At 40.7% G+C, this 26,005-nt stretch overlaps 3 protein-coding genes and 1 long non-coding RNA gene across 7 annotated transcripts; 2 read left to right on the top strand and 2 right to left on the bottom strand.

Moving 5' to 3' along the window:
- Positions 1–1,482: 1,482 nt before the first annotated feature.
- On the top strand, positions 1,483–4,845 carry LOC135625345 (sulfite exporter TauE/SafE family protein 3-like). The gene is made up of 12 exons (XM_065130038.1): positions 1,483–1,903; positions 1,984–2,143; positions 2,502–2,702; positions 2,796–2,860; positions 2,955–2,982; positions 3,063–3,136; positions 3,216–3,302; positions 3,392–3,445; positions 3,546–3,767; positions 4,006–4,099; positions 4,222–4,362; positions 4,472–4,845. Exons 1-12 carry the CDS (start codon positions 1,688–1,690, stop codon positions 4,555–4,557), a joined length of 1,428 nt encoding a protein of 475 aa, XP_064986110.1. The 5' UTR covers positions 1,483–1,687; the 3' UTR covers positions 4,558–4,845.
- Positions 4,846–8,882: 4,037 nt separating this feature from the next.
- On the bottom strand, positions 8,883–16,199 carry LOC103969280 (uncharacterized). Its single transcript, XM_009382775.3, has 3 exons — positions 15,711–16,199; positions 10,058–10,331; positions 8,883–9,881 (listed from the first exon to the last, which is right to left on the bottom strand). Exons 1-3 carry the CDS (start codon positions 16,093–16,095, stop codon positions 9,209–9,211), a joined length of 1,332 nt encoding a protein of 443 aa, XP_009381050.2. The 5' UTR covers positions 16,096–16,199; the 3' UTR covers positions 8,883–9,208.
- A 130-nt stretch (positions 16,200–16,329) lies between these two features.
- LOC135625342 (uncharacterized) lies at positions 16,330–17,923 on the top strand. The gene is made up of 2 exons (XR_010492030.1): positions 16,330–17,391; positions 17,580–17,923. It is a non-coding gene; the product is annotated as an uncharacterized LOC135625342 (long non-coding RNA).
- A 422-nt stretch (positions 17,924–18,345) lies between these two features.
- On the bottom strand, positions 18,346–21,964 carry LOC135625341 (transcription factor bHLH68-like). 4 transcript variants are annotated; one of them, XM_065130035.1, is made up of 8 exons: positions 21,556–21,964; positions 20,972–21,290; positions 20,684–20,761; positions 20,473–20,538; positions 20,201–20,266; positions 19,910–19,963; positions 19,393–19,440; positions 18,346–19,262 (listed from the first exon to the last, which is right to left on the bottom strand). In XM_065130035.1, the coding sequence occupies exons 1-8, from the start codon at positions 21,792–21,794 to the stop codon at positions 19,131–19,133; spliced, it is 1,002 nt and encodes a 333-aa protein (XP_064986107.1). In that variant the 5' UTR covers positions 21,795–21,964; the 3' UTR covers positions 18,346–19,130. The 4 variants fall into 4 exon arrangements, with proteins under 4 accessions (XP_064986107.1, XP_064986108.1, XP_064986104.1 ...); XM_065130036.1 differs by having other exon boundaries at positions 19,393–19,437; positions 21,556–21,963; XM_065130032.1 differs by having other exon boundaries at positions 18,346–19,268; positions 21,556–21,955.
- Between the last annotated feature and the right edge of the window lie 4,041 nt (positions 21,965–26,005).

The raw sequence follows: 26,005 nt of genomic DNA, 5'->3' as shown, positions 1-26,005 counted from the left end.
GAGATCAAGATCACCATGATTCAGATCATGAAACTAAAAAAAGAAGAAGAAGAAGAAGAAGAAGAAGAAGCATCTACCTGCAAGGTTATGACCGAGCTCCACTGGTGCATGGTGTCATCTCTCCATGCATCAGTGAGAGCTTCTGTGATGGAGGAGAACAAGTGGTGGATGTGAAACTACAGCTGGAAGACTTGTCCCTTGTACAGACAAACTGATGCTGGATGAGATTCTACTGTCTATGAATCTTGCCAGATTCTACTGTCTAGGAATCTTGCCAAACTGCTCGATGAGTCCATGTGAAGTTGGATTCATCTCACAACTTGCCCCGAGAGTTCTTGGATCCGTCTTATGCACAGTGATGCAGAAGCTGCTAGCCTTCATCTTCACATCCTTCCAGGCGCTCGATAACAACAGTGATATGCTGTGGTTTACACCTTCCATCTCCCTCTCCTTTTCACCCTGCAGTAACAACGTGAAAGCCTGTGCATGTCGACGGCATCCATGCCATGTGGCCTTCCTCCCCTCTACTGTTCCTCCTCACCTAACACCCGTGAATAGATGTGGCGCCCGTGTCTCCATTGATATGGATGAGGACGAATCTAATGACGCGGAGAAGACAGCAAAGGTTGACTCACCAGCTGACGTGGAGACTCATTATAGATCTATTCGTCCTGCGAAATCTACGTCAGGCTCTCCTAATATTATTGACCGGGGGTGGCAGGTGGACCCCGCCGATATCTGTCAAACACGTCAGCTCGGTGTATCTAAGGGTGATTTTTCCTGTTCACTCCAGGCAGGGTTCAGGATTCTCTGTTTACCGAGCGGACCAGAGTGACTGGAGCATCCCATATAGCTTATTCTCTAAGTGGACGATCTCTTAAATCCTGCCTAAGGTAATGCAAGAGATCCCGATCACATCCCGTGGCCGCCACGTAACGACCATACTATCACGTGCACGGCAGGTGACATTAATCTGATCGCTTTTACCGAAACTACCCCTACCTGGCTCGTAATTGCCTCCCTGTCAACGCTCGTCGCCCTTATTGACCACGTGACTACTTAAACAGTAGCGCCCACGTTCCAACGTGGCCATCTTCACTCGGTTTTGGATTAGAGCACGTGACGCCAAATATGGGTCGTGGCTGCTACACCAGACTGATATGTAACGTTACAAAGAAGCAACCTTATAATAACATTATATTATTTTACATGATATATTAATTTAATCAGATCACACCAGATCATGATTAAAAAAGTGCTGATCACAGCCGTCCAAATGATCCATTCGATCCCGTCACACGTGGTACGATACGGCCGGACAGAACCGTATCGGAGGCTTATTGTGTTTTGTCGCATTTGGGGGGTGGTGGGGGGCCCATTCAGGTTATTTCGCATCGCTCTTATGTGTCGGTAAATACCGGCACCGTTGGGGGCACTTTCGTACCGCGAAGTTCTATAAGATGCGTTGCCCCCTCGCACTCCCATGCCTTTATCGGATCCGGAGCCACAGGCCGTCGCAGAATCCGATATCGGCTTCCTGCTCCGGCTCCGGTCGACGGGAACGGGGAACGTTGACCTCGAACCGAGGTTGCCACAGGGAACTTGAACCCCTGAGTTCTCGTTTCCTCCGGCCGGGACGTGTGAGTGAGGGTAGGATTTTTAGGAGGGTGGTAAAGAGAGAGGGGATATGGAGCTCAAGTGGCGGAGCGGACGGCTGTGGCCGGCTGTGCTGGTCGCGCTCGCTGCGGCAGCAGTGGTGGTGACGGCGGATCGTGGTCTGCGTCCGGAGGCGGCGGGAGCCGAGGCTGTCGAGGCGGAGGAGGTCGGGCTGTCGGATTACGTGCTGAAGGTGGTGGATTTCTTGTGGCGGCCGGATGAATCTTCCTACCGACATGTTTGGCCGGTAAATATGGGTTCTTTGCGCTTCTTTTGGTCGCCTTTCCGTTTGCTTTTTGTTGATTCCATTATTGATTTCTCTTGAAGCCGATGAAATTTGGGTGGGAAATCGTCGTCGGATCTATCATTGGATTCTTAGGGTCAGCGTTCGGGAGCGTTGGAGGCGTCGGTGGTGGTGGGATCTACGTTCCCATGCTTACGTTGATCATTGGATTCGACGCCAAGTCTTCGACTGCTATATCAAAATGTGAGATCATGTGCACCTTGTTTATAGATAGATATAATGAAGAAGCATAGCACTAAATTCTGCTAAATGGGAGCTCATAATGAACACATCTCATTGAAGCATTGTGAAACCTTAAGATTGAGACTACTACTTCAGCATATGAACTAATGGAGTGGTTGCAAAGATAAAGTAGGAAAATAGAACTAAAATTCATTCTTTTTACCACTTAGATTAACAGCAAATGGATCCAAGTTCTCACTTTGAACATTCGAGCACTTAAGATTACCAGCTAAACATTCTTTACTGTCTTACCTTTTCATTATCTTTGTAACCACTCCATTAGTTCATATGCTGAAGTAGTAGTCTCAATCTCGGGCAGGCATGATCATGGGCGCAGCAGGATCGACAGTTTGGTACAATTTGAAGCTGAGGCATCCAACTCTGGATATGCCCATCATCGATTATGATCTGGCTTTGCTCTTCCAACCAATGCTCATGCTGGGGATCAGTATCGGAGTCGTGTTCAACGTCGTCTTTGCTGACTGGATGGTCACAGTTCTTCTAATCATCCTCTTCCTAAGTAACTACATCAGCTCTGTTCCTTGTCCTTGTTATTGTGTTTGTTGCAAGAGTGTTTGGTTTATAGATTTATGGCCTCTTGTTGCTGTGACAGCTACATCAACTAAGGCGTTTTTGAAGGGTGTAGAGACATGGAACAAAGAGACGATAATGAAGAAGGTGCTGTTTGCTTCTAGCTCATCTTAAGAATTGAAATGTTAATCCTAGTTCGATAGTGTCGTAGCTTACCTGATCTTATGCTTTTGAATTGTAGGAGGCAGCAATGCTTAAAGAGTCAAATGGTAAGGCAATTTGATTAATTTTTGACATTCCGTTATAGAGACTAAGCTTAACTAACTTATTGTTAATCTAAATCAATCAGGAAGAGATGAAATAGAGTACAAAGTTCTCCCATCTGGTCCAGAGAATGCATCGAAGAAGGCTTTACGAAAAGAGGTAGGACAGCAGCACTGTCTTTTAGCGGCAATATATCGATATTACATGAAACCAACATGATTAGATATAAATGTTGCAGGCTCCAATCATGGAAAATGTCTACTGGAAGGAGCTTGGCCTTCTTAGTTTTGTATGGATAGCATTCCTTATCCTGCAGGTTTTGAAGGTGAGCACACTGTTCCAAGGCATATAATGTAGTCCATAATGCTACGATATGATCGATTAGTGATGCATTTTTGTTTTCATCTTCTTCAGCAAAACTACACATCAACCTGTTCCCCGTGGTATTGGATTCTGAACTTTCTTCAGGTGTAGTCCCATGCTCTCATTATGTGACAACCTTTTTCTTGGTTTAAAGATCCACAGACGACTTCTGTAGCTACATCTATAATGCTGAGAATTCTTGCAGGTCCCTGTTTCACTGGGAGTATCAGGATATGAAGCTGTTAGCTTGTACAGAGGAAAAAGAATTATTTCATCAAAGGGAGAAGAAGGAACAAATTTTACGGTCGTTCAGCTAGTTTTCTACTGCTTGATCGGTGTCCTTGCTGGTATAGTTGGGGGGCTGCTCGGTCTCGGGGGCGGGTTCATTTTGGGCCCTGTTTTCTTGGAGCTTGGTGTTCCTCCACAGGTGTGTGCACCTTTTACTACTTTTCTTGCCACTCTCTTATTTCAGATGTTTCCTGCAGTTCTTTGTTGCACTTGTGATTGTATCTGTGATAGATTAACATAATTCATAGTCACTATAATAATTGAATTCCAAACAATGCAATAACTTGACATCGATGTGATAATGCAAATCTAAATACTTGTGGATTAACTGCTTGCATTTCATTCAAGCACGACTTGATCGAAAAGTCTTTCTCCAGGTCTCGAGTGCTACAGCAACTTTCGCGATGACGTTTTCTTCATCCATGTCTGTTGTGGAGTACTACCTTCTGAAGCGTTTCCCCATCCCTTACGGTAATAATGTTCTGCATCTCTCAATTCCTACTGCATGCAATGCAAACTCGAGTTCATCACACAGCAATTCACTCGTACTCTCTTGACTAATAATACATATGTTCTTCCTCTTAATTGAGCAGCATTGTATTTGGTGGCTGTGGCATTAGTTGCTGCCATTGTGGGTCAGCATGTCGTTAAGCGACTGATCGAAATACTGGGACGAGCTTCTCTCATCATCTTCATCCTCGCTTCCACAATTTTCGTTAGTGCAATCTCGTTGGGTAAGGAGATACTTCTCATCGTTCATTGTCTAATTCATTTTTTATACGACCATTGGTAATTGCTGCAGTTTATTTTGGCACTAAAAGTATGTCTTGTGATAATTAACAGGTGGAGTCGGCATATCGAACATGGTTCAGAAGATCCAGCATCATGAGTACATGGGCTTCGAGAATCTCTGCAAGTACGAAGCGTAGCATCAACATCAAAAATCGATCAGAGATTTTTTTCCGCATCACTTTTTGTAAGCAGAGGAACCTCCATGATTTATCAATGCTTGCATTCAATAAAGCTCCCGAGAGAATACACTCTGTAGCGTGTTTTCTCTGTGTCTTCTTGATCAAATTCTCTGCACAGCAGTTCTGAGTGAGATGTTAGACAACAGTCGTAATTTGAATGTCTTCTTTGTTGTAACAAAATAGCTGTAGGTTTGTGATCCGCAGAATCTATTCTTAATAGCAGAAAATTGTGTTGATTCTTGTTTATCGTGTGTTTCACTCTACACAGCTGTTCTGAGTTCGATTCACGACATAAGTCACGAATTCTCATGCACCACTCGCGTCCACGACCTGGACACGGACACCTGTGGCCGAGAAGCACAATCCACGACTTAGGCCACGGCTGGACTTCTTCCCCAGCGGTGACTCGAGTCGTAACGTGAGTATGATTCTCGAACGGTCGGACCGTACGTTGACCACATGTACGACTTAAGTGAGGGCTTGACCTTCGTCTCCTGCCGTGATTGGAGTCGTCTGGAAGCGGTGCGGTGATTGCGATCGAAAGGTTCGGCAGCCGTGGCGAGCAATGGACGGGTATGATATCACTATTCTTCCACGTGGGCGAATCTTTTCCGTCGATTTAGTTCTGATAGAAGATTATAAGACGCGGCTCTTCAAATCGGCCACTCCCACGCTCTTGCTCTCCCCGTCGCTGGCGATTCGAAGGAACGCGTAGCGATCTCGAATGTGCTGCCGATTACTCGATCCAGCGCCGTTCGATCACATTGGTTTGGTTGGAGAGGTGCATTTCTTGGATGATTCTTTCACCCTGTTTCTTGTTTCAGGTTTAATCGACACGGTCTTCAGTTAGGGTTTCGATTCGGGGTTTGCTCTTTGAGTTCTTTGGTCTTTTCTTTCGGGATTTGGTCCTTTAGGGTCGTTTGTTGTTGATTTGGGCTCTTGAAGCCGAAACTGTCCGTTTGATGGAACATGTAAGTTCAAATGATTAGAAGCCATTCGAGAACCTTCACCTTGTTCATAAACTGTTTGTTTGATGGAACATGTGAGTTCAAATGATTAGAAGCCATCGAGAACCTTCTCCTTGTTCGTAGGACCATGGAAGATTGGGTTCTTCATTGAAATTTATCGGCTATTTATTTTGATTCTGATTCGAACTCGTAAACGGCGCTCACCAATTGGAATTTTTCTTGTCATGCCAACGCTAACGATGATCTTTATTGCTAAGATTGTGTTGTTCATGATAGGATTTTCTTGTAGGTAATTCTTTTAGAATGTTGATATGGATAGCTTTCTGCTTGTTAATTCAAAATCATTAGCTATAATATTAACTTGTTTTCAGTTTCTTTGCTTTCTTGATCTAAAGGAACTTTTTTCTTGTGAAGTTGGGTTATTGGTAATTGGTTTGCAAATCCATCTTTGCAGAATTTGACTAATTATCTCTCTTCATTTATTAATATAAGAAACATGACAAGAGACAAGGGAAACGGGAAGGAGTGTGGGAGAAGGTGAAGTGCCTTTTTTCTATTGCTGTTCAAGAAGCAAACGGTGGTGAATCTTGGAAGCAGAGATCTTTGATTGCGCATATTTTTTAAAGTTCTTCTTTGTTTTTCGAGACTCTAATTTGGCAGATATGTTTAGGTGTTAAGGACAAAAGTAATCAGCACATTTTATTAGTCACTGTTATTGCTTTGAGTTAGTCTGGTTACAACAAGTTGTTTCTCTTGGGCTGTTTAGTGTTAGACACAAGATTAGCGTTTTGCTTATTTATCATTTTTTTTTTCTTTTGCAGGAGGACCACTTGTCCAACACATTGCACAATGAAAGGATAGTGGAAAGCTGAAGAGGTATATCGATATTGACTTACAAAGTTTGAAGTACATTTTTGTTACAAATCTGCATTGTATGTTTTGTACTGGCTGTTTTTGGTTACTAGATACTTGTGTACTTTGAATTCGTTACATGGTAAGCGCTCTTTCCAACTTGTTTCTTTATATTGTGCCTTATACAAGTATTATACTTGTTTCTTTTTTTGATGTTTTATCATTGATGTCAATCTTGGAAAAATTTCGATGTTATGGTTCAGATTTCAGCCACTATACTTTTGCAAAATAATTAACCATGACATGTTTAATAATTGTTAAGTTACAATGTATCTTTCTTTGTTGTAAATAATCTATTATAATTTTACCCCCTTGTGGGCTTTCTTTAAATATGTTAACTTTGATCATACTTATATGTTGACGTTTGAGAGCACCAATGTCTGATGGATTAAATGCTGGTTGAGACCCTAAACCACAATGACTTGCAAAACTTAAATAAGGTATAATTGAGATGTCAATTAGAATATGATGTGTAGATTGTTTGGTTTTAAAGTCATTTGGTTTTTGATTTTGTAAAACTTATCACACTCGATTCTGTCGTAGTTGCTAACAAATTGTCTTTGAGAGAGAAATTAAAATGTTGAGTTTATGTTCTCTCCTTGACTTTCTATTTCATGTTGGTATATAACAATATATCTGTCCATACTGGTCGATCTTACCAGCAAGCAGTCACAAAAAATGTGATTTCTGATGTAAGTTACCAGACTATTACATATTTTTGTGGAGAACAACATTGTTTTAAGTTGTGGAGGGCATTTTCTTGGTGACTTTTATATCTCGAGAAAATATTGCATTACCTTATTGTTGTGACATTGTTAGAGCCTTTGGAAAGCAAAAGAAGGTTATCAATAAAAAACAGTCTTGGGAATTTGTGATCTGTCAGAGCACTATCAAATGATTGACTGTTAGACCGCACACTAAATTAGATAATGTTTTTTTTTTCTTTTGTTAGACCACACTCAGTTAGATACTGTTGGGACTGAAGAATTTTATATATTATTGTTCACAACTGATGGAAGAACTGTGGCAGCACTTCTCTGAACTGTGCTTATTATGATTATGAAGCAAAAAAGGAAGCCAATTTGTTAATCTTCACAACTCCAAGAACTTTATTGCCAAATCTATCAGGTGTAGCAATTTTGTGATCGTATAGTGTGTTTACTTCAAGTTTTTTGTTAATCCAGTAAACTTCCCTGAGCTATCTAAATAATATGTATATCGTAGTGCATCAATTTTTGCTCTTCCATCATCATTTTATGATGGGATGGACATCATGTAAGCTTCTAATGTGCCATGTAGCTCAATAGCTATCTTGCAAGTATTTAATATACTAGTTAAGAGAATCTTATGCTCTGAGCTCTGGCTTTGTGTTAGTATCCATATTTACCTCGTAATGGTCTTATATCCACTTAAAATTTCCTTGTTTACTGCAAACTTTGTACTGAAAGCTTAATTTACTTTTGGATACTTGACTTTGAATTCAAATATTTACTTTGAAGCTTCATATTGAATGACACTTGGAACATGATCACTAAGGGATTATTTTGCATCCATTCAGGACAGATGTGATAAAAATCCACCGGAAGCACTTCGAAAAGAAGAAAATTGACTCATATCTGGCTTTAGGTTTACTTGCACAACTCCAAGGCTTCCTTCACACAGAAATTGAAGATTCATTGAAATGTTGTAGTCCATCCTGTAATTCAAAACTCTAGGGGACTTCCTATGGAGATGTTAAAGATATTAACCAAAGAGTACTGCACAATACAGACAATATGTAGGAAACATATTAATTTATTGATATATCTTAATGTATCTATCGATATATCGATACGATTCAATATGTATTATATCGATGATCGATTGATACATCGATATGGACTGATTAGATAAGCCATAAAGGAAACATAGTAACGTATAATATGTAGGAGCAAATCTTCTCATAAGTTCCCAAATAAATCACAAAAAAAAAAAAAAGACTCAGGTCCGTTATGTTATTCTATCACTGTTTTGATTTCCTTTCATTGCATTCTATGTATCAAACAAACATGTAATATTGGTGAGAGAAAAGAGCTGTTTTGTTGTCAAAGGAATGTTGCGCTAGATGGATCCATATTTATGGGATCGTTTTTGTTGACCTCCTGCCATGGTTATATATACCATTGCACGCCAACACCACCAAATGCAGCAGTTACAAGCAGTGTCTCGAGATACAATGGATTTTCATGAAGAAGAATCCATGTTGATAATACTGCTATTTGTGTATTCAATTTGCACACTACGAGGATAATCAAAAGATGAAGACAGTAAGAAACAACACCATCGCCATAAAATCTCAAGCATGCTTTTCAATGAATTGTTCGCAACAAACACATTATTTCGAATGGTACACCGAGCCAGTCAGAAGAGATGAACTACTGCCACTAACATTAAGAACAAAAATTATACGCCAAGGTCACAAAAATGTAAAACATCATTTCGCAACAAAAAAAAAAAGAAAATACACCAAATATTCTTCCTGTTGGAATCGGCCCATCAAAGTCTCCAAGACAGTCATGAAGGTCTAGACAATAGGTTGGACAAACTACACCCACCAAAATTCTTAAACATGATAGACAAACACTGACTACGCTGGAGCAGCAACAAGGAATTCTCTGTAAAAGCAACCTGTCAAAACACGGTTCCGCCAATTGAACCATCAGTTTTTTTTTCTTTTTTTAATCTACCACTCAGTAGATGTCATCATTCCTACCTCGGGCAATGCCTCGTCGATCAATATGGCTTCGGCCTGGTAAAGATTCAGCCTGCCGATACCCCCTCCCACGACCAATGCCTAAATCATCAGCTTGGCTATGACCCAAGTGCGAATCGTACTGACGATCATCTCGCCCTCGACCCATGTAAGCACCCCTCAGTGGACGGCTTCCTATTGGTGAGCGGCTCCTCTCCCTTGAAATCCACCGTCCACGAGGTGATGGTGGACGCCGATCATAACCTCTTCTGTCTGCAACGAATCCATCTCGATTACTGTCCCTCCCTTCCCATTCAGGTGCTGGCCAGTCAAATTTGCGTCTTTGCCTGTACCCAAGATCATCATGATAGTCTAGCCTCTCCCTGCGCATGTCCAGAAATTTTCCTCCACGTGCTGGGGGTGGTGATCTAGGTCCAAAGTCTCTGAGATCCTCGACACCCCAACCCCGTGGCGGTGATCTGTATCTGTCCAAGTCATCACGGAGACCATGGTTGGCTGGACCTACGATTCTTGGTGGAGACCCGCGAAGGGGAGGGGACTTGAAGTAGCCCCTCCGAGGACTACGGCTGGGTCCATCGAGCTCAGGTCCATAGCGGTACTTGTTGCAATTGTTACAGTGAGTCCTTCGTGCAAAATTCAGATTCCCACAACTAAAACATGGAAAGCACGTTAACATGAGTTTGTAAGGATCTGAACCATAAAACACCAAAAATTTAAAAGATGATGAAATATAAGATACCGAGTCAGTGTAAATCCAACACTATCCTGAAGTTTAAATTAAATAAATGTCACTAGCGAACACCAAACAATGGAGGAGAGGACTTACAAGGGGTTTTGGCAAATCCAATCACCTTCCCGAGGGGACAAGTTTGGATCATTTCTGTGAACATATTCTCCCTCAGAAACTGGCCATCTAGATGCATTGTAGCCTCTCCCTGTTGACCTTCCACCCCTTCCATGCCCATAACCAGGTGAAGCCTCTCGAAATCTGCCACCTGCTCTGCCACCTCGGAAACCACGACCAATGTGTCGTCCCATTGAGCTGTCAAAATCTAGATCATGCTGACCATCCAGTCTTTGTCGTCGAGGAGAAACAGAACCTGCATGAATAAAATTGTACTGAAACAAACAATAAATTATGAAGGATATAACTGATTTCTATTACTATGGCGGTTTAGTATGAACTCATCCTTTTGCAGATCAGGTAAACAACTTTCAGAAAGCACTTTTAGGTTGAGGTGAAGGAGGTGCATAGCCAGCCAGATATCTTCATTTAGGTATCCAGAACTATGTAACCAAAACTGAGTACGAGATATAAACTGAATCACTCAGGATTATAACAAAAAGCATCTTATAGATTAACATATGTATCAATAAAATCTAGCACGCCACAACCACAAAGCATATTCACTGGCTTCAGACATCTTATGTTTCAAATGAGCCAGCCTCCAATGAGCTTCACTGAAACTCAAGTGCCAAATACCACAATTCAAGCAGATTGCCAGTTAATATTATCCAAAAATGTCCATATGCTGCCAAGGGCACCAAGAATGATTATCAATTAGAACATGGCCACTGTAAGACAACAATAGAACTAATCAAACTGAATAATCATTCTTTCGCTTGGACAAATTAACCCCAAAGTACTATGTTTTCTTGGTTGAAATTTTAATAGTCACAGTGAAATATTTTTCTTCTTCAATAAACTCATAGGACTGTGACTAGTTGCACCATCTAAACGTCAAGTGTAACCCACTCCCACATCCAATCACATTATAACTCAATTAGTCAGCAATATGTTTAGCAAAAATCACCTCACAAACACATCTACCCAACCAAATTAAGAACTGTTCACTAAGCAGTAAGGGAGCCTAAATTTCATTCAAAAGTGAACCATGGTATTCCTTTATCTAGATTTTCTTCAAAAAACTTTCCGGCAACTTTGTAATGATGACTTCGAATTTTTAAATGCCTTACCAATTTTTGTTGCATCAGACCTCTGTACATGAAGACTGGATGGTGCTCTTTGTAGTAAGTATCAACATAGTATCTATCCATGTACCATCTTGCAACAACCATGTTCACGTACAATTTCTTTTTTTCTTGCAGGTTCTTTAAATGGTCTGTCCAATATAAAAAAGTTTGCAAAAACCACCAGCCATGTAAGATGTCAAAACTGATTGCCTACCGTCCAATGAACTTATCAGTCCAGAAAACTTCACCAAAACCTTGATGTGCTTCAACTAGCAAATTTTCATGCCTTCATGCACAAGCGCCCATTAGCCTACAAACCATATATCAGATTCTTTCCCCAGAAAGTCACCACATTGACAGCATTACCGTGATATGTTGACCAGAAATGATCATAAACTGCTTGTTATATTCATCAAGTGTAATCAAATAGGTATCAGCCCTTCTTTTTTAGTTAAAATCAGCAAAAACAGATCCAGTATACCATAGTTTGGACAAGAAACAAAAACACAGGTCAGAAGCCAATCATCCTGACTGCTCCAAGAAGGTTAGATTCCAATTAGCACCATGTTACATAGCAGTAACATGTCAAGGTCCTGCACAATAGAATGAGACACAATCACTTCTACTCAAGTATGGAATCAAATTTATTGAGGATCCTTTTTGATTGCAAAGCTCTTTTGGTGAGATCAAGATTCTGAATACCAAGGCCACCCTCAGTCCTAGGAACAGTCACTTCCCCCCCCCGAAACCTCAACCTGGAGAGGAATTCTCAGGCTCTTCAGAGAAAATCAATTCTTTACCTCTCCCAACTCCCCTTCAAAGGGCAGCTCAAGTAGTTACCTTTCAAGCTTCTCTTCTTTGTCTAGTTCTTGAGAAGGATCCCGATTCATGGATCTCTCGGTTATTACCAGAGAACACAAATCTCTCAATATCTTTGCCAACCCCATATCCCATGTTTGTAGGTGAATGGCAACCCAATCTAGTATCATGTTGAGGGCTTTGTATTATTTGCACAATGCACTATTTGCAGCAAAAAAGCAATGCTGTCAAGCAGCCACCTTACGCATGGATGCTGAAGTAAATACATGTCTAACTAGGCTGCTTTTATCCAAATTTCATGGTCAAACTACAACACCATGATTGCAACATTTTCAAAACATGATTTTCCAAGACCCGAATCCAAAACACAATCTTGTCTCCATTCCAATCATATGAACGCCAGCAGCAAACTTCAAAACTGTTACAGGACAATAGCAAGTTTCATTTCTCAATTTGGCAAGTCATGGAACTTGGAGTACTTGGCCATTATATTAAACATGCAAGTCAGGAGATACAAAGTGCCAACAGTACTATAACTTGACACACATCAGAATCTTGGATACTTATAATATCCAAACCTAAAAAGAAAGTGCTGGAAAAACTTATCTATTCAGATCAAAGCAAAATAAATGGATGATACTTACATGAACAGCAACAGTATCACATCAAAATAAATGAAAAAGGAGTTTTAAACACATTGAGATTATCATGAAATACAAAACAAGAATACTAGACTCCTTTAAGAAGCATGTTAGCATGCAACACATGTTTATAAACACCTAAATTTCTTCAACATAATAATAATTAGAGTAGAATGCTCATGGAAATATTTTCTAGAAATATGCACTACAAACCAATAAATGATACAAGCCTGATAAATCCAACAAGGAAGATGTTAGTTCCAGCTAGTCTCAAGAGTATTGCTCAGCAAAAAAAAAAAAATCTCTTGTTTGTCCAGGCCATGTATCAAATAACCATCAAATGTAAGGCAAATAATAAGAAAAACAGTCATCAAATCCTGCATCTAAATGTATGATGTGGCTTCCACATTAAGATTCATTTATAACCAACATATGCACAACATGCAATTTTTGTATATATAACAAAGGGAAACAGAACGAGGAGAATCAGTGGCAGAGTGGGCACAGTGCAGGGAAATTAAAAAATAAATAAAAGGGAGAATCACTTAAAAGGTTAGGATATGTTGGTGATCACCACTAACCTGTGACATATAAAGGCAAAGCAGAAAAAATTGTTTGGTGAACATGATACAGGAGAAAAGAAATGATTGATTGATGAGTTCTGAAACAGGAAAGAAAAATATCACAGATGGAACAAGCATCATAGGTAAGACAGGAGGGTTGAGAAGCTTATCCCAGGGCACAAATCTTGTGTGGTTGATGAAGCCAGTGAACAGTCATCTTAGGGGCTGGGTCACTGAATCAGAGATTGGCACAGTTCTCTATTCTTTAGAGTTGAGTGAACAAGAATTGAATATTACAGATCCAATAAACTACCAATTCCCATGAGTTGTTGGATAATAGTAGTTTAAAAAATATATATTACATAAGCGGAAATTTTTTCTAAATCTTAAATAACACAAGACATAGTCCTTCCCTGAACAAACAACATAGACAAGATTACCGAGAAAGTTTCTTAGTGCAGTTATTTGAGCTTTTACTACTTGAACAAATAACTGGTACCAATCAATCAAATGATCATTTCCAAAAAGTTCGCAGAAAGATTGAATGACAAGAGAAAATGCTGTTGAAGGTGACAAGCAAGTCACTGGCAATGTGAATTTTACTAAACCCAAAAATAGTTTCAATATAATTTCACCCTCTCTCTGGACAATAGGATATGGCAAATGGGACAAAATATTTTAGTAGCCAACTGACTGGTCTTACCAAAACTTAGAACCTTGATGAAAAGTTTCTAACTTGTGATCTAGGCAATCTAGGCACGGACAAGAAAGAAAATTTTTAATATGGCATCCATCGATCATTAATACCTATGATCAAAGGAGCTTAAACTTGTGATAAAATGAATAAAACGTTATGTAGCTCATGCATATGGTTATTGAAACCCAGTAATGTGTTAAATTGAGTCGCTACAAGATAGTAGGGTTAAACAGGGCTGATGCAAACCATACTTAACCCACCAGTAGGCCACTTTCTTGACCAATCAAACTCGTTTAATCTTAGCCCACTTACCATCTTTGTAAGAGCAGTTGTGGACCTTAAGAAGTAGTATTTCATGGGATCTCACTAGCCTTGATCATGGTTCAGTTCAAACTGGAACTGAACCGAGTGAACAGTTCAGTGATTCCGAACGAAGCGGAACATTCTGAACAGGGAGAAAAAAAAAGGTAAATCATTGAAGGAGGATATGTTACAAGGTTTACTATTATGGATATGTTGAGCCAAGCCAACAGCATCTATATCCAGCTATCATTTGCAACAACTGCTGCACAGGTGTAACATAATTGCCTGCAAGTAGTGCCTAATATAGGGCCACGATTATCATCGCTATCACCTAAATTTCTTACATAAATATAAACATGTTGTCTGCAAAAGCTTGGTTTGAAATACTTATATTGACCCTATGTAAAAATAATCTTTTTAGTTAAAGCAGATCATGGATGTAGAAAAGATAAAAAAAAAATACCTTTTAGTAATTTACATCTTTACTAATGAACCGACCAGAAAATAGCTTAAAGTCTTGTTACTAAATAGGGTTTGTTACTATGCAGTACCTTAAGACCAGCCCAATAAGTGACTTAGCCAATTTTAGTGGCTGAACCTGCCCTAATGATACACTATCCTCCCCCCTTCATTTATTACTTACAAGTAAAAAAGAAAGTACAAGGGTAATGTTATCTATTTACTGAATACTTTAAAAACATTATAATGGCAAAATTTATCAACTAAGTGAACATTTTGTATACATGACAATGGCAATTTCGGGCATTGCATGGTAGTGTATGCACACAGTAAGAGTGGCTGCTCAGTATGGGCATGATTACAATCTAAAGATCGTGTCTATTCCCTTTATCAACAAATTTTATGTCTTGCTTTCATCAACTCCATGCATGTTACTACTAATTATCAGGTACAAGATAAGATCAGAACAGAAAATTGAGGAAGAGGAATACACTTCATTGTAGGATGGCAGAAATTTCTTCTGAAAAGTGGAATGAAGAAGGATGTTTTCTGTTACCTATTGTAAAAGAACTATAAATTAACATGAACAGCGACAGAAGAAAACATTGAGTTGCTGCATAGTCTCAAAGAAAATAGTTTAGAATTTGCAAACCCTCCTTGAATCTACACATCTATTTCACTTACGATATACAACTTCAAAGAAAAAGCCCGGAGGGGGCACCGAAGATTTCTAAAAGTGCCCATTTATAAGATTAAAAAATAGTGCTTTTTGGTTCAGATTCTTTCATCAAACAATATGAATGTGTAAAGAAGATTTCATGTCCCGATTGAAGCCCCAATTTATCAGGGTTCGAATCCGCAAGCCAAAGAAGCATCAAATCGTACAATGAAAGAGAAAAGGTAACTAATTCTGCTTCTTAAAATCTTTAACTAGTAAAATCAAACGAAAAGAAACTCCAATTCTTGAACTTATAGATTTCTTATTTAGTTTAGGGTTTCGGAAGAAGGAATAGAGATGAAGACCTGGGCCGCCGTGGAACCGCTGGTAGCGGGAGTGGAACCCCGGGGAACCGCCACGGCGGCGGACATCGATGGGTGAGCCCCGGCGGCGGAATGTCGGCGGGGAGTCGCGACGTCGGAGGCCCGGCGAGGGTTCGCGCCGGCGCTGATCCTGCGGCGAGAAGCGGCGCCGGGCGGGAGGCAACGAGTCCCGGCGTTGCTGCGGAGAATCGCGGCAGCGGACCACGGCGCCATAGTCCCGGGGCTCTTCGTCGTCCTCCCCCTCGCCGCTCTCGGGTGGGCGAACCACCATGCTGCTGAGGCCCCCGCCGGCCCGTCTCGGGGGCGGCGCGGGCGAGGGTTCCGAAGGCGGCGCCTCCTCGTCTTCGTCTCGCTCGCGGGGCCTCATCGCTCGTTGACTCGTCTCCACTCCTCTCTCGCGTCGCCTCCAACCACGGCTGGGTTCGAAGGCGGACTTGAAGGCGTTTGGGCTCTCGCTTCTGCTGCTCCGGTTTGAGGGTTTTGGAATCCGCCCCCCTCAAGCAAAGGACCCCATCTCTCCATAAAATTACCATATAGCCCTCGCAATACTGGGTACCTCATTCCTGTCATTAAGTGATAGGGTTAAGGGTATTCCGGGGATCACACGTTACTTCTATTCGCTGGCGTTGCGGTCCCATGCGAACGAGTTTCCCCTTTGCTTCTTTTGCCGTCCGAAATGAAATTATAGGGAGGTGAGTCTATTTTTCTTAGCGATGAGGATTTCTTGATTCCTCATGGTCAGTATGGACTTTGGAATGCTTCTCTTTTTCATTTTGGATTGCTAGATTTTGTTGTACCTTGAATCGCTGATGTGCCTTGCTTCCTTGCATACAAAGTGTTCGTTAAAACGTGCATGAGAATCTGCTCGACAAGGTGAGTAGAACTATTCGATGAAATGCCTGATTTTGTTGTGTGGTTGAAATTCTTTACAGTGAGTCCTCCAGGATGGTTAATCCTGTTCATTTGAGTTGGGACACTAATATCACCAGTTGCTTCTCGTCTCATAAAATGGATCTGTAATATGTTATCTGAGATCATATGGAAGTGATAAATCAACAGGTAGTTTCCAATTTCCATTGTCTACCTGTTTTGTTATCATGCAAACTAGAGTGCACAAGTCTTTTCACTTTTGTCTGGAGAATGCAAGGAGCAGGCTCATTCTCTGGCTTGTTTCGCAAGATGTGAGGGTGTAACTCATAAGCGGCATGGTGACTTGCCCAGTTACCATGATCTTATAAGTATTTTTGTACTCTCTTGATTAATTTCATAATATAGTCTTTGTGTAAAAAAAAAGGTTCTTTACTTTGCAAATATTAGTATTTTTTTCAACGTCTTGCGAGTGATACGGGATGAGACCTGATGAGCCGGTAAAACTGAGAAGGAGATATATGTGTATATGTACTAAAGGATGAATTGGCTAGATATACATGCCTCTTGTTTTGATTCACAAGCTGCTGCTTTATGATTGTTACTTGTCAGTTTATTACGGTTTCATGTTAAGATTCATTCATTTTTCACATGAAGACAGCATGCAGATGTTAGCTCTAATAACCTTTTGAAGGCAAAATAACAGCACACTTTGACTCCGTAAACATATATGATCTCAAACTTCAATGATTTCATCTCTCAGGGCCAACTATCCATTCCCGAAAGGACTCACAAGGTAACTAAGCCAGAAACCATTTACTTGTGTTTGTAATTAAGATCTTCTTTTTCATACCATTGTGAATTTTGGAGGTGTTTTTAAATGCTAGTTTACGACGATGGAAGGTTGTCGAGATTCACTTGGTATTGGAACTTGCATTATGAGAAGGATTTTTATTGACACTAATCCTGTGGAATCATGCACAGTTTATTGTTGCTGGGGCTTCTTCAGCTGGCTTCTGGGCATATGGGAGCACAAGCAAAAGACTACTGAGCACATAATGGCACTCATCGTCATTAGAGATGTTCTCTTGACCCTTGATCAGAAACAGAGTATGCTTGAACTCCTCACAACACCTCCATCTCCAAGACAAAAGTGGTGAACTCAACAATGACATAGTTGTACTCTGCATGTTAACTACTTTTAGCTAGCCTAGACACTCACATGTTGTGTGTATTTAGGTGCTCACAAATGGGCCCTTTCTCAGAGGAACAGTGAACAAAATTGATGCAAATGGTTTTGGAATGAGTACTTCCTAAACAATTTTTCACATACAATGATGTACTTGAGACTTGAGAAATTCTTGATTTCACAAACCTGGTCAGAAATGTTGTTCCTTGCTTGGAAGAACCTGCAAAGCTTCTTTTTGCTTTCATCTAATGTGACTCCTCCTTGATAGCCTCCATAACATTACAAGGAGATCCAAATGGATGGATGAACAAGTTCTTCAACAAGAATATAAATTGGCAATATGGTTTGACTTTTTCTTTTTCTTTTTTCTACCATTGGTGTTCTGAGGTTTAATTGGATTATATATATATATATATATATATATATATATATATATATATATATATATATATATATATACACAGATATATATATAAATGCTTGCATTCGAGTTGGGAGCCTGAAATACATAACCGGTATTAGATCACAAACCAAGAGAGATCATCGTATGAAATCAATAAATAACTCTTAAAATAAAAGTTATTTATCATTAAAAATGCATAATACAGGGACTGAGGATGATCAAATTTTTGTTAATGTGTTGGGAGGCATAACATTGTATATAAAAGATTGTCAAAGCTGGCCAAATCTGAGTTGACTGGATCAGTGCATGGTAAATCCTACTTGGAAGAATCATTAGACTCTGATGACAGCTCAAGCATTGACTCTTCACTTCCTTTTACCAATGTCATGGGAATGAAATGTTTGAAGGCTAATGATGTTCTTGCTCATCCTGAAAACTCCCCCCCTTATTCTGAAGATGGACCAGCATGATCTACATGGCATCCAGATGCTATCTTAACATTGCACATGACTTCAGATTGCAAATGATACCTCATTCTCTCTCTTCCCCGTGTTAGAAGAAAATGGTTTGATGCCTACATCAAGCTTCCTCAGTGAAGATTACATCAACCAGATATATATGATTTGGCACAAGAGTACCTTACTCATCAGTATACTAGTTAACTCAAGACCATCTAAACCCTAATATCCAGCCACATCTTTGCAGTGTATGGAACAGAAGCTAATGATCACCACTAGAGTGAGATGGGACTTCCCCAAGAAGCATTCTTGTCTCTTATTATTACAAGCTTTTTCGTGGTCCTTAGCACACTTGGTGTTCCTGTATCTGTGATGCATACTATCATGAGCAATCAGCCTTCAGTGGTGTTTAGCAGAGTGACTGCTAATGATGATATGCACATCAACTGTAGAACCCTAAGCATGCTGAGAACTCATGGTGGGCATCAGAAGGCCCCATGGAGAGCTGGAGGCCAGAAATCTGCGCCGGTATCGGTTCCCACATGCAGGAAGAAGGAGACTGGAACAAGGCAAAGTCCTCTACTCCGCAGGTCCTTCTTCACCTCATCATTGCCTTCCTGATGCTAGGAACATTGCAAGGGAAGTAATCACTCTTTCCGAAGCCAATCATTTCTATGCGTGCATCATTCATTGGCACGAACGACGAGAGATCAGGTGAGGTGAAAGCTTTGAAGGTAAGCAAGGTACCTGGTCAGGTGGTCCTCTCTTCTTGCTGCCACTTGAATTGAGCAGCTGCTGCCCAAGGAACAGAAACTTAGCAGTCTCTTCAATCGTGGGGTCAGGTTCGAGATGGTAAGTGTGTAGGGAGGTCAAAGTAAATGGTGTTCTTACGTATAAATTACATGAAGGTGAAAGTCTATGTGATATGCATCGATTCAAAGTCCACAGCATATTGTTTAATGGTGTCATTTCTCTTTGTGCAAGCACAAAGTTTCTTCCAGCATATTGCAATATGATGATTACCCCTCAGTGAATGCAGTTTTCACACAGTAGAACATCCAAAGAGAGAGCATACCATAAGATGAAAAGCAATAACTAATAATCATGTCGGTTCTGCATGGAGATGAAGGATATTATCGGAACAGGAAGTAAATACGAAGCGCTGATGGGATATCTCTTCCTTCTCGTTTGAGAAGGTTGACGGATGGAGTATTCTTCTCACCGAGAGAGAGAGTGAAAGAGAGAGAGAGAGCGTGTAACTTACAGGCTGCTGCTTCGTGTTGGCTGATGCACTGCTCAAGTACGGGGAGCTCAGAGCCTACACGAGAGAAAAGAATGGGTGTCAGTGAGAAAGAGACCGGAGAGAATAATCTCTCGTAAACTGGCAATACAAGACACCAATAACTAAAAGATACTGCATACAACAACGCCCTGTTCTGCCACCAGCTTTTACTGCGTGCTCTCTTAACCCACCCACCCCATCCCTCCTCTCACTTTTGCCTTTCATCAGACACATATACGCATAGAGAGACAGAGATAGAGAGAGAGGTTTGACCTCGACTTGACTCTGGAGGAATCTGATGTAGCCAATGGCTTCTAGCAAGACGGAGGCAGTGTCAGTCTGGAAAAGGAGCTCATGTCAGAACACCAAAGCAAAAGAAATGGAGATCATGCATAGATTTGTAACTTCGGGTACTACTGCAAGAGCTCTCATGAAACATAGCAGAACACTGCACACCCCATCAAATTCTAAGAAGACCGTATGAAATAGTTGTGGTGATAGATTGATAGATAGATAGATAGATAGATAGATAGATAGATCGATACCTTCCCGAAAGGAGAAACTATCTGATGAAGTGCAGTTATTCTGTCCCCTAACTTCTCCTTCCTCACCTGAATGCAAGCGGCATGGAAATAAAAGGTCAATTTTTCTTCCCTGATAAAAGTCTTTGCTTTCAACTTTGAAAAGTGATTCGTAGTTTCCTTCCCAACATTAGAATACATGCCTACTAAAGTAGTACATGACAGTGGTGCCAACCTTGAAAGCAGAATGAGCTGAAGAGGCTCCCTGAACCCTGGCCTTCTTGAGAGCTGCACCAGCTGCTGTGCTGTTGCACTTGAGAATGGAATCAAGCAGAAATTAAAGCATGTTAAGTCTCGTATAATTAAGTCCATCCCGATGAACTCTCGAAGAGTCATTAAAGTGCGCAGGGAGATCGATACATTCAAGATCGACAAAAAATCAAACCAAAATGAGAAAAGCTCTTGCTGTGAGTGATATATCCAAGATGGAGCAAGAACAAGGGATTAGACATGTACTTCTCACCACAGATGAGTTGTCCGGCTGATGATGCATTCTTCCTGGCTGCTTGTTCGAGAAGTCCAGCATGTTCCTGCTGAAACTAGTGGTGATGCAAGATCTAGGAGAGGAAGCTGGCATAATTTGGCTCCATGGAGCTTTGGATGCTTTGGCCTCTTCTTCGTTCCCATGGCCATGGAGGTAACCGCTTCCGGAGTACTCTCGCTTCACATCAGCAACATGAGCAGCTGCTGATGGGTACAGTAACTGGTCTTCCCAGGTCTCTATCTTTCTAGTCTGGAGAGGCGTCAACCCATACTTCTCTTCTTCCCCCCAACATCCTCCCCTGGGACATTTTCAGGGAATCAGTATAGTCAAGATCCAAGAAAATTCCAGGGATCAGTGGCAAGTGTTAGATAAGCATAAAATATCGGGAGAATCGGAAGTCATAAGAAAGAAAGAAAGAAAGAAGAAGCAAAATCTTGATTTGTAACAAATGCATCTCATCATATAATCCGAAGAATCCTCCTGAAACCAAGAAATCATGATACTGAGAGAGAGAGAGAGAGAGAGAGAGAGAGAGAGAGAGAGAGAGAGAGAGAGAGAGTTACAGCAATAGCTGACTCCATGATTCTGGTAGCTCTTGGCTGTCGGGCAAAGGGGTGATTGGAAGCATAGCGGAGGGTTGAGGGAACTGAGCGTAGACCGAAGGAGATGAAGAGGAGGAAGAGGAGGGGAGGAGGGGGAAGGTCTGGTCAGGAGGTGGCCTTATGCTGTTCATGCTCCTACAGCCAGAGCTTCCCCCCATCATCTTCTGCACCACAGAGTTCTGAAGCAATCCTCTATTCATGCCTCTATTCTTGGCCTCGCTTGCTTCGTCAGACAGACTCCTCCTGCAACCCCGAGTCAACCTTTTAGAAGCAGCTTTGCTTCTTTTGTTTCTATGGATGAGGTTTGGAGAAGAAAGCAAAGGTCCTCTATTAAGAGGAATCTAATTATCTGACTACTTCGAGGGTGAAGGGTAAGAAGAAGTCACTGTTTGTTTTCCTTCCTTCTTTTCCTCCTCCTTTCTTTAGTATTTTTGCTCCCCTTTTGTTTTACCCTCCTTTCTTTTTCCTCCCTTGCTTTTGCTTTTGTCATAAAGTGGGGGCAAACAAAAGGTGGTACTGAGAATTCAGGCCACAAAGAATGGTTTAAGAATGGACCTCAGCACTCAATTTTGTGTTGAATCTAAACATTTGTTAGGTATTTTGAGTCATTACTAATCCTCATCATATACTGCAAAGCAAATGGTAAATTGTTTGGTTGCCAGTGAAAGGTACCAACAGAAGATGAATCCTATAGATTGGTGTCCTTTTGTACTGTATAGTACTTGTGTCTAACTATTACAATGCCAAAATGGTAGTACATACACAGAGGATGAGCAAATCATTTATGGTTTTACTATTAGAACATGAACTTGCCAAGACTACCTCATCCTTTGGACTGCTTGAAGATTGAAGTCATTTTTACCTCTAGCTTGCCTACCTTGATATGCATATATAGTCCAATTATCACACTGATCAAACACTCAAAAACAACAAAATTTAATTTTGGAGGTGAATGGCAACTTAGGTACTAATTAAAGCCAAATCAAGATGTTACACATGCTAATGGCTGAATTGTAGACAACAAGAACAAACCAATGTCATTGACAGAAGCAGCAGATGAATTGGGTTGAGATTAGCCAAAAAAGAGCATGCAAGCTTCTTCCTGGTTTCTTATTCATGATCACAGCTTCAGCAATTTATCAGATGCCAAATCCTTCTCATCAAGAACTTTTACCATTGCTTGATCATTGATAGAAATTTGGGTGGGCAAAGCTGCTTCACCATTCTCCTCAACAGCATAAACTGTGAGCAAACAATTGCATTATAATACTGCAGCACCATGCACCAAAACTGATGCAGAAGGCCAGCAAACTCCCTTGATTTCTGTATGCTTTCTGTCATTCCCTTGACTGCACAAACAAAAAGTCCTCAAATGCTGAGCTACAGGCGAGGCATCGAGGAAGAAAAAGCTACTGGTTTCTGAGTGCCGTACCTTGCTCAATATCTTTGTCCTCTCCAGGAGGCACTTTCCCAACCATATACTCTCCTTTCCTTTTAACTCTTTCTTGGAAGCTGCACTCTTCCTGTTTGTCTTCATCTGTTCATGCCAATATTCCTCTCCCAACCTGTGCCTCCCCCCCTTCCCTTGCTGTCTTCTGCCTTCTTTTCGTGAGCTGTAGGGACTCCAGTCACAGATTTTGAGCTGCAAAGTCCTGCAGGTTGCAAGAACTGCATCCAGAAAAAGTAGAGAATGTTGTGAAACCCCATGGGTGTTTGAAACAAAACATATAAAGTTTCTTTTGAAGTTGCCTCTTCCTCCATCTTGGTTTATCCATCTTTGCATGAAAGAGTTTAGGAAAAAGTAAGCCTTGAACTCTGATTTGACAATCCAATAAGACTGGCATCCACTGGATTCACAAGAACAACAAGATCATGTGAAACCCCATCCATTTTGATGCTGATCACATGGATGTTTATCTTCCATCCATTCACTTTCTAACTCTTTGTGAATCCAAATGCACACAAAAGACTTGAATTATTAGGATCTACACCTGCAAATGACTTGTCCACAACAACAATGTACATCTTAGGTCCATCCATGTACCATTTTCTGTGTAGTTTGACCCACATGTACACTATGTCCAAAACAGACATGTTGAGCACAACTGACCCATTCATTCATCACTCCAATAACCTACTCAGACAATCAAATTGTAAGAAGCATGTAAAGAGATTTGAAGTCATTATGAAACATGAAGTGTGTCAAACAATACCAAGTCAATTTTGTAAACCTTTACTTAATTCACTTATTATATGTGTCCAAGAAATGTTTGTGTTTTTCAGTATAATGATATCTTAAGCACCTTTCTTCAAGAAATGGCCAAAGTGAGGAAGGTATGACATGAAGCAAATGAACAGACAAATGAGGAAGGTTCAACCAATCAGTCATTTTCACATTAGATCTCCTCATTAATCTGTCTTTATCTTATTAATCCAAATTAACTGACAAATGAATTGGTTTGCCTCTTTTTTTATTCTGTAATTGTTGTTTTTTTCTCTTCGGTACGTAATAACTAAATGGTTCTTTTCATTTTTCACCTATAAAAAAATGATAGAAGTCAATCTGGAGAAAGACATATAACATTCTAAGAACAATGTCAATTCAATAATAATGAAAGTATATATATGAATTGACTCATATCTTGTCTTGCCCTTCTTCTCCAAAGTAGTCAAAAATGTGTAATTTTTAAGATGACAATATATGTCTCAGAATTTTTTTTTACAATTATATTTATTTAAGAATACATGGATTATTAAGGTAAACAGTGACTTGAAATTGGTAAAATAATGTTGATAATTTGCATACAAAAAATTAGGTTTGGTTACATTCAATTTCTATAAATATCAAGTTGTAAAGTATCCAAATTATTAGGGGTTTAGCTCTAAAAGTAGATACAATAACTCCTCTTATTTGAGATCTTTCTTCAATTATTATTTCTATTTAGATTTCTTTATATATTATTTACGTACATGTCTCTTTCATTTCTTTTGTATTTCATCCATATTCACAGTAATATAGAATGTCCTCAGAAGAGGAGGAAGGTGAATTAGGGTTGCAGCACTTAGCAGCAATCACAAAATACCCAAGAGCTTCTTTAGGAGGACTTGTGATGCAGATTGCAGGAAGCTCCTCATCCACAGTGACTTCATGTCGATGCACGTGTGACCGATCAAAGCAAAGCTGAGAAGGAAAAAGAAAGCATGGTGGGAATCCGCGTGGGGAAGAAAAGAACACTGGCGATTAATGGATGGTGTCAACGCTGACCCCATCAAAGACTTGTGTGTGTTCTTCGTTCCATCCCCATGTCCTTCTCCTACTCCTCTTCTTCTTCTTCTTCTTCTTCTTCTTCTTCTTCTTCTTCTTCTTCTTCCTTCTTCACATTTCCATCTGTTTTCATGCTTGTTTCGAGCTACAAACTGGTGGTGTGCCTTCGCACGTCATGCATGCATCATGCGCGAGTCATCATCACTCATCGGCCATTGCTGCTGATTCCAGATCATGTATACATAATATGTTTGAGGAGAGAATGATTGTTTTGATCATGATGACATGCCTTGAAACATGTGATTCTGATGCTGCCTTTCTATTAAGTTTCTAACCCTAGAAAAGCACAGCACTCTTCCAGAAGAACCCCTACACGTCCCAAATTGAAGCCTAAACACAGATTAGTGAAAGCTAATGATATATACATATATATATAAGAAAGAGAGAGAGAGAGAGAGAGAGTCCATCGAGTGGTGACAAGTCTCCCCATGCCTGCATGCCTTTGTCCCCATCCCTACTAAGCTTTAGCAGCTCGGTATTCTATTCGAGAAATATGAACGCGTGCTCATCATTGCATCGATGGAGGAGGCAGAGGACGAACTAAGGCTGACCTTTTGTACTGGCTGGCCAACGAGCACTTTGTTCTCTAGCACTCGAGAGCTTCTTGACCTCAAAGCATCCCCCCTACCCAGTTGGATGGCGAGTCCTTTATCGTTCTCTCGACTCCATAGACGAAGGCTTTGGATCAGGAGCTGACTTCCTCCTCCCTTGGCTTGGAATCAATGTTGGCATGATTGCTAATCATGATCATCTCCACGCACCCGATCCACAAATCTCATCAGCTTTGGTGACCTTCTCCTGTTGCGGCCATGTGAAGAGTAGACATGCAAAGAGACAGCAGAAACTACGTAAAGGACGGTGGTGGAGAAGGGCGAGAGTAGCGCAGTAAATGTTGAACGCCTCAAGGGACAAGGAGAAGGACATGGTTGGCGAGTGTGTGTTTCCGGCATGTTGGCTCCACCAATTGGCGTGCGATCTGCCATGTTTGCTGAAAGAGATGCATGATGGCCACATGACAAGACATGGTTGCTTAACATATTATGGATGGAGAATTTCCATAATGCAGCTTTTCATATCGATGATGTA

The sequence above is a fragment of the Musa acuminata genome, chromosome BXJ2-10, assembly GCF_036884655.1.
Source record: "Musa acuminata AAA Group cultivar baxijiao chromosome BXJ2-10, Cavendish_Baxijiao_AAA, whole genome shotgun sequence".
Lineage (NCBI taxonomy): Eukaryota > Viridiplantae > Streptophyta > Magnoliopsida > Zingiberales > Musaceae > Musa > Musa acuminata.
This window is presented reverse-complemented; position numbering and strand designations above follow the sequence as displayed.